General features: G+C 44.2%; 1 protein-coding gene across 1 annotated transcript; it reads left to right on the top strand.

Annotated features, from left to right (window-relative positions):
* Positions 1–2,654: 2,654 nt before the first annotated feature.
* On the top strand, positions 2,655–5,090 carry LOC134353279 (probable G-protein coupled receptor 139). The gene is made up of 2 exons (XM_063061310.1): positions 2,655–2,724; positions 4,189–5,090. The coding sequence occupies exons 1-2, from the start codon at positions 2,655–2,657 to the stop codon at positions 5,088–5,090; spliced, it is 972 nt and encodes a 323-aa protein (XP_062917380.1).
* Positions 5,091–9,188: the final 4,098 nt, after the last annotated feature.

A 9,188-nucleotide genomic window follows, 5' to 3' on the forward strand; every position in this document is an offset into this window, starting at 1 on the left:
GCATCTGGCGGGGTGGGAAGAGGTATAGTTGAGGTAGTTATGAGTGTCAGTGGGCTTGTAGAAGATGTCAGTAGACAGTCTCTCTCCAGAGATGGAGACTGAGAGATCGAGAAAGGGGAGAGAAGTGTCCAAGATAGACCAAGTGAATTTGAGGGCTGGGTGGAACTTGGGAGAAGTGAAGTCGGTGAAATTGATGAGCTCAGCATGGGTGCAGGGAGCAGCACCAATGTAGTCGTCAATGTACCAAAGGAAAAGTTCGGGAGCAGTACCAGAATAGGTTTGGAGCACAAACTTTCCACATAACCAATGAAGAGGCAGGCATAGCTAGGGCCCATGCAAGTTCCCATAGCTACACACTTGGTCTGAAGAAAGTGGGAAGAGCCAAAAGAGAAGTTATTGAGTGTGACAACCAGTTCCGCCAACTGGAGGAGGGTAGCGGTGGTGGGGAACTGGTGAGGTTCATTATCCAGAAAGTAGCGGAGGGCTTTGAGGCCTTCTTCATGGGGAATGGAGGTGTATAGGGATTGGACATCCATAGTGAAAATGAAGCGTTTGGGACTGGGGAACTGGAAGTTATTGAAGAGGTGGAGGGCATGGGATGTATCCTGGATGTAGATGAGGAGAGACTGAACTATGGGTGACAAAGTGGAGTCCAGGTAGGCAGATACAAGTTCAGTGGGACAGGAGCAGGCAGAAACTATGGGTCTGCCGGGACAGTCAGGCTTGTGGATCTTGGGGAGGAGGTAAAACCGAGTGGTACGGGGTGTGGGAATTATGAGTTTGGTGGCTGAGGATGGTCACACTTAATAACTTCTCTTTTGGCTCTTCCCACTTTCTTCAGACCAAGGGTGTAGCTATGAGAACTTGCATGGGCCCTAGCTATGTCTGCCTCTTCATTGGTTATGTGGAATAGTCTGTGCTCCAAACCTATTCTGGTACTGCTCCCCAACTTTTCTTTCGATACATTGACGACTACATTGGTGCTGCTTCCTGCACCCATGCTGAGCTCGTCAATGTCATTGACTTTACTTCTAACTTCCACCCAGCCCTCATTCATTGCCGCATACAGCTATGGAGTTCAAGTCGTTGAGTATATTGAAAGTGGTGCTTTATTAGTAAGGGTGTCAGAGGTTACGGAGAGAGGCAGGAGAATGTGGTTGAGAGGGAAAATAAATCAGCCAGGATTGAATGGCGGTGCAGATTCAATGGGCGAATGACCTAGTTTTGTGCTTGTGTCTTATGGTGAAATTACAAATGGTGATAAAGATCGTCAAATGATAGAGCAGGATATAGACCAAATGGAAATCTGAACAAAGAAATGGCAAATGGAATTTCATCCAGGTAAGTGTGCATTAATAGACTTTGGGAGGATGAATGCAAAAGGAAAATATATGGTAAATTGCAGGACTCTTAAGAACATTGATATACAAAGGTATCTTGGGGTGCAAGCCCATATGGCAACACAGGTGGATAGGTTGGTAAAGTACGTGTATCGCATAATTGTCTTTTTTGGTTGGGGCGCTAAACATAGAAATTGGGAAGTCATGTTGCAGGTGCATTAAACTTTGGTTGGGCCACATTTGGAACACCTGTGTAATCATTAGCACAGTAAGAATGCCTGGAGGCTTTGCACAGTGTACAGACTAAGTTCATCTTGATGTTGTCTGGATTGGAGAGTGTTGGCTACAGAGAGAAGCTGGACAAACTTTGACTGTTTTTATTTTTTTATTATTGTTTATGAGTGACGATCTGATAGAGGTGCTAAATTATAAGAGCCATAGATAGGATAGTCTGAGCCGTTTCCCCAGCATAGATCTGTTGAGTACTAGATGACATTGAAGTGAACGAGGGAAAGTTTAATAAAAGAGACATAAATTTTCTTTTTTCTTTTTTTTTACATTGATTGCTAGGTTCCTGGACCACCCTGACAGAAGATGAGATGGAAACGGATAGATAGCAACACTTGCCAGCATTTAGACCGATACGTGAAGAAGTGCGAAATAAAAGAATGTCAACCATATACATACTGATGGGTTCAGTGTACAGTCGCCTCATGGTTGGCGCAGATACAGTAGACTGAAGGGTCCATATCTATGTTGCATTGTTGTACGTTCTATAAATGCAGAACCTATTCTCTGAATTGATGATAACTTGTAGATCGACTTCAGAAAGGGGGATCGGATGGACATAGTGCGTCTTTGTAATCTACGGATCCCATACTTACTTTGCAACCGTTCCTACTTTATCTTGTTCTTTTCCTGCTTTTGCATTGATACAATTAAAGTGGCACGTGCCCAGTTTAGCTGGCAGATAATAAGTGCTAATTATGCTGGTTTGTGGTTGAAAACACATAAAAAAAGTTTAAACCATTGAACGTACTATACATATTTTCCTATATTCCCTAACGTTTAAACGCCACCATGTTTTGAAGCATTGTGCTCATGTTGCTCCAGGCCGAAACTAAGTCGCATTGAATTAATTGCTAGCAGATTGGAACATGCATCATTTCTGAGATTACGAAATCTCTGTGTTCAGTGCCTGTAACTAACGTCAGCTACTTACTTGTCACTTGGGGACTACCCGACAGGTACAAAATAACCAGAACGCCAACTTGTAGCTGGCATAACACGCCAACAAGACACTTTTCACCGAAAATGCACTCCCCGCCCAGAGGCCTGGTGTATGCTGTTTACTACACTATCCTAGCAGCCTTCGCAATACCAGGTAGGGTACTTCAGAGACGTCGCCGTTCTCTATAAATGCTCGCTTCAGTCTAGGGTTGAAAAAAAGAAAACTGATTTGACAGCATCAGAGCCAAACTTGAGAAGATTTTTGTTGACCTTTGTGGCGATGCGTTCCGTAGGCAAGGAACTTTAAAAAGCATTTCATGTCACATTTGTTCGGGTAACTGTACTTGGGATTCTAGAAGAGGAGGCGTCAATTTTAAAATCCGAGCAGAACCGTTCCGAGTGAAGTCACTACCCACCTCCGTACCGCACATTACAAAGTGCTGAGTCAAATTCTATGGATATTTTCTGCTGTTCTCTTTAGGTATGTGGAAGAAAAGTGGTTGAGTGGGCTTGTGGTTTCCGTGGCCGTGAGTTAATTAAGAACTGATCAGCTCGAGAATTTTGCTTCCGTCTCCGTAGTCTGTTTTGCGACTGTGAAACAAATAATGAAATCCAACAAAATATATAGTGCATTATTAAAGAGATAGGAAAGCAAGCGATCAATGCATGTTCTCTTTTAAACGGAGATGATACTTGGTATTGTGAATAAAAGGCGTAGGACTGTACTTGATCATGAAACCTTGCAAGTATGTTTACCAAAGGGCGTGGAAGTAAGACAGAATTGCAATTCCGTTATTTTCTGCAATAGCATTTTTATTCTTACCGTATTAAACTGCGAATTAAAGAAATTATTTCGATTTGGAATCACCTCATACACGGCTGAAGATCAGAAACGTTTTATATCTTAACTAATCGCACTAAGCGATCACTACATAGCGAATATAACTGGATGCTGCGATGGAACGGAATTACTGAATGAAAGCTATAAAGCAAAGTGTTACTAATCAATCGGAACAATAAGCTTATTTAAAGAATGTATTCAGGATCGCTTTTCAGCAGCATGAATACAGGTCGCCTGATCTCAAACAATATTACGATCTTTCCAACCGTTCAGCTTTTTACCAGTGCTTTCCAATCCATTTGCCACTGGTTTCTGCACAGTAATATTCACTCCCGACGAATATGTTAGCTCATCATGTTCCAGTCCACTTCCTCAACCTCGATTTGTGGAATTGGTCATAATTCCTAAACCATCACCACATTTGAATATTGAAAAGATGTTGGGGCAGAAATTAGTCTCTTTCACTGGCGCGAAAGTTATAGTCCACCTGTTAAAATCTTTGCCCCGAATATACTTTCATGACATTAATAGCATATAAAATGGAGAGAGAAGTAAAACAGGCAGGTGAAAATACAGCACCCAATTGGCACTCGCGACCACAGAGAAATTTCATTCTTATTTACTGTCTCCCCACTATTGTATAACTGCTCTATTATCCATTAGTCGATCAACATATATGGGCGAGTGGGTTAAGGTATTGTACAGTTACATAATTCTAATCAATGCGTTGTGTCGCTGGAGCGCGCATTTGGTAATTCGTCTTTTTCTCTTTCACAGTCAATATTGTGGCGATTGCTATACTGTCGCGAGGAAGGTGCGGTCTCTCCAAATGTATCACTCGGTACCTGGAGTCCATGGCGGTGACGGATCTGCTGGTTATTGTCACGGCCGTGTTGTTAAATCGGATTCCTGGCATTTATTTTCCCGGCAGTTTCTTGTCTATTACTCCCGTCTGCAGTCTCAGCATCACACTAATCTATGCAGCCAGGGACTGTTCCGTATGGTTAACAGTCTCATTCACCTTTGATCGATATGTAGCCATCTGTTGCCAGAAGTTGAAAACAAAATACTGCACCGAGAGTACGGCGGCGCTGGTCATCGGAACTATCTGTGCCTTCGGTTGCCTCATCGACATCCCCTGGTATTTCTTACACGCACCGGTCTACGTAATTAATAATACCCCCTGGTATTGTAAACTGAAGGAGATTCGATATACCTCATCAATGTGGGCAGCTTTTCAATGGATCGACCGACTATTAACCCCCTGTCTGCCATTCTTCCTCATAATTTTTCTTAACGCTCTGACCGTCAGGCACATTCTCGCGGCCAGCAGAGCCCGCAGGAGGCTCCGCGTTCAGAACACTGGAGAGACACGAAAGGATCCCGAGATGGAGAGTCGGAGAAAGTCCATCGTGTTACTCTTTGCTATTTCGGGTAGTTTCATCCTACTATGGTTGGCTTATGTTGTCCAGTTCTTTATTGAACGATTTCAAGTTAATTATAAAACCAACGGCTTCAGTGACCCTAAATTTATTTTCCTAGAAAGTGCTAACATGCTTCAAATGTTCAGTTGCTGCACGAACACTTTTATTTATGCAGTGACTCAGAGGAAATTCAGAGAGCAGGTAACCGTTATGGTAAAATACCCCTGGATCCGAATAAATAATTTAGTTAAATAGGGAAAGGGGGAAATATAAAGCATTATTTTTGCCTTATTTAAATCATTGGTTAGACCGCACGTGGAATATTGTGCATAGTTCTGGTCGTCCCATTTAAGGAAAGAGTGGAGGATTTCGAGAGGGTGCAGAAGAGGTTCACCAGAGGTTAGGAGAAATAGAATTGTTTTCACAGGCGCGTCAGAAGCTGACGGGGGACCTGTATTCTACAAATGGCAGAAATAGTCAAAATCTTTACCGACATACCAGACGGTTTAACTTTAAATTTCGGGAAGAAAGTTTAAAGAAGATTACAAGACAATTTGCTTTTCTTCTGTGTATAGAGAGTGGTAGGTGGCTGGAACACGCTGCCGGGGATGGCGATGGAACTATACTTGATAGTGGCGATAATATATGCACGAAATGGCGGGTGGGTGGGATATGGATCACATTTAAGCAGACTAGATGAAGTCAATTTGATATCATGTTTGGCATAGGCATCGCGGGCCCAACGGCATGTTCCTGTGTTTGCTGTGTGTTATATATCAACTGTCTCTTTATGGTTTATACTTGGCAAATAAATGCAATTCTCTCTGAAGCCGTGGATTAAGATGAAGTGAAAACAACCCTTCATTTTGTGCCTTCGTTATTAGAGTCTCAGTAAAGGGAATAATCCAACAACAAATTGATAGAAGCTGGGTTCTGTAAAGTATTTTTTAAAACGCAGTTACAATTTTAATGCAGGAAATACAACAGGTTTGCACACAGAATCTTTCTTCTCTTCGAATCAATGCAGTTCCACGATAAACATTCGTCAGTTCATTCCTAAACACTACACTTTTTTATTGGCCTGAGTGATTTTTTTTTTGTTGTTGCAGGTGGCACTGTCACACAATGGTACTCCAACAGAGGTCTGTGTTACACCATATTTATGTGACTACTAATTCCAATAATTTTGGATTGTGCAGATATACAAGAGGAGAACCTGAGTGAGTTTGTCAGCAGGTTAAGACTGAACGGACTGTTTCATGGCGGGTTGGGGTAAAGACATGAGTTGTTACAAGTAGGGAGCAGGAAACACAGGGAGCTCGGTGGACACGAACAAGTAGCCCTGCTAGAGACACATACATCTGCAGATGGTGGGAGCTGGTGGCAAGGCAAAACAAACTATTGGAGAAACTTGGGAGGTCAGACAGCATCTGTGGAGGCAAATCGTTGTTAAAAGTGATGAGGCAAGTGATTGGTAGATCCAGGTGAAGAGGAGTAGATCATCACATAAGCCAAGCGTTGTCTCCAGTATTATCTCCCAACTTCTTATCATTGTATCCACCTCTTCTCTTCACCCCACCTGGCCATCATCCCCGCTTACTTGGACCCATCTGTTGCCTGCCACTTCCCGTCTTTACCTCTTTGTATTGGGCGATATTTAACTTTTAAGACAGTTCTAGGCGAACACTGGGATTTCCAAAACAGAACGCCATGGACCAAATGCTGGTAATTGGGCATTAGTACAGATCGGCACTTGCTGGGAAACGTGTCTAGTGGTCTGGAGACCTGCTTCTGCACTCCATCTACCTAAGACAGAGCGAGTGCGAACACACTAGAGTAAACCCTTAATCCTGGCAAATATGAATTAATTCATTTACGGCATCAAATTTAGGCAAGGCATAGAGGGAAAATGACAGAAACTTTAGGATGCTTGCTGCACAAAACGATCTTGTGGTGCAGCTTCAGAGCTCCTTGAAAAGGGCGAGATAGATGGATCGGGTAGTGAAGAAGGTATTTAGTCTGTTTGCTTTTGTAGGCTGAAATACTAAGTACAATCTTTGTCATTTTATGTTGCAGCTAATCAAAATGTCGGTTATTTCAGTCTTGGAGTAGTGTGCATAGTTCTGTAGGCAAGTAATGAATGCGGAAGTAATTCATCATAATGTTGATTGGAATCGAGGGCTTTAGTTACAAGGAGGGATTAGATGTAATGGGTTTGATCTGAGTGGAGGGTAGGACACCGATGTATGACCTTGTACAGATTGATAAGAAAGTTATACTGTATATAGAGTAGATATTCACAGAGTTCACCCCCCACTCACCCCCGGGTAGGAGAGTCTAAAATGAGAGAGTATTTGTTTAAGCAACACACATAAAAGTTGCTGGTGAATGCAGCAGGCCAGGCAGCATCTCTAGGAAGAGGTGCAGTCGACGTTTCAGGCTGAGACCCTTCGTCAGGACTAACTGAAGGAAGAGTGAGTAAGGGATTTGAAAGTTGGAGGGGGAGGGGGAGATCCAAAATGATAGGAGAAGACAGGAGGGGGAGGGATGGAGCCAAGAGCTGGACAGGTGATAGGCAAAAGGGATACGAAAGGATCATGGGACAGGAGGTCCGGGAAGAAAGACAAGGGGCGGGGGGACCCAGAGGATGGGCAAGGGGTATATTCAGAGGGACAGAGGGAGAAAAAGGAGAGTGAGAGAAAGAATGTGTGTATAAAAATAAGTAACAGATGGGGTACGAAGGGAAGGTGGGGCATTAGCGGAAGTTAGAGAAGTCAATATTCATGCCATCAGGTTGGAGGCTACCCAGACGGAATATAAGGTGTTGTTCCTTCAACCTGAGTGTGGCTTCAATAATCTCCGCCGCATCTGCTCTCAGGATGAGGTTTTCATTCTAGGACGAGGGAGATATCTTCCTTTTTCAAAGAAAGGGGCTTCCCTTCCTCCACTATCAACTCTGCTCTTAAACACATCTCCCCCATTTCACGTACATCTGCTCTCACTCCATCCTCCCGTCACCCCACTAGGAATAGGGTTCCCTGGTCCTCAACTACCACCCCACCAGCCTCCGGGTCCAACATATTATTCTCCGTAACTTCCGCCGCCTCCAACGGGATCCCACCACTAAGCACGTCTTTCCCTACCCCCCCCCCCCCGCATTCCGCAGGGATCGTTCCCTACGCGACTCCCTTGTCCATTCGTCCCCCCCATCCCTCCCCACTGATCTCCCTCCTGGCACTTATCCGTGTAAGCGGAACAAGTGCTACACATGCCCTTATACTTCCTCCCTTACCACCATTCAGGGCCCCAAACAGTCCATCCAGGTGAGGCAACACTTCACCTGTGAGTCGGCTGGGGTGATATACTGCGTCCGGTCCTCCCGATGTGGTCTTTCATATATTGGCGAGACCCAACGCAGACTGGGAGACCGCTTTGCTGAACACCTACGCTCTGTCCGCCAGAGAAAGCAGGATCTCACATTTTAATTCCATATCCCATTCCCATTCTGACATGTCTATACACGGCCTCTACTGTAAAGATGAAGCCACACTCAGGTTGGAGGAACAACACCTTATATTCCGTTTGGGTAGCCTCCAACCTGATGGCATAAACATCGACTTCTCTAACTTCCGCTAATGCCCCACCTCCCTTTCGTACCCCATCTGTTACTTATTTTTATACACACATTCTTTCTCTCACTCTCCTTTTTCTCCCTCTGTCCCTCTGAATATATCCCTTGCCCATCCTCTGGGTCCCCCCCCCCCACCCCCGGCCCCGTCTTTCTTCCCGGACCTCCTGTCCCATGATCCTCTCGTATTCCCTTTTGCCTATCACATGTCCAGCTCTTGGCTCCATCCCTCCCCCTCCTGTCTTCTCCTATCATTTTGAATCTCCCCCTCCCCCTTCCAAATCTCTTACTAACTTTTCCTTCAGTTAGTCCTGACGAAGGGTCTCGGCCTGAAACGTCGACTGTACCTCTTCCTAGAGATGCTGCCTGGCCTGCTGCGTTCACCAGCAACTTTTATGTGTGTTGCTTGAATTTCCAGCATCTGCAGAATTCCTGTTGTTTGCGTATTTGCACGTTCTCACAAAGGGTGGTCGTTTTATGGAATAGACTGACAGATTAAATATCTGAGGCGATGCAATTACGTTCTGAATACTCATTTGGATTCAGAAGGATGAAAGGGTCTTTCATACAAGCATACAAAATAATAAGATAGAGGCAGGAAATATGTTTCCTCTGGTAAACAAGACTTGAACTCGGACCATAGCCTCAAGATTCAGAGAAATATATTCAGGATGGAAATGAGGAGAAACTGCTTTTTCCCCCAGAGTCGTGTATCTGTGGAATTC

The sequence above is a fragment of the Mobula hypostoma genome, chromosome 10 (assembly GCF_963921235.1).
Source record: "Mobula hypostoma chromosome 10, sMobHyp1.1, whole genome shotgun sequence".
NCBI classification, from domain to species: Eukaryota; Metazoa; Chordata; class Chondrichthyes; order Myliobatiformes; family Myliobatidae; genus Mobula; species Mobula hypostoma.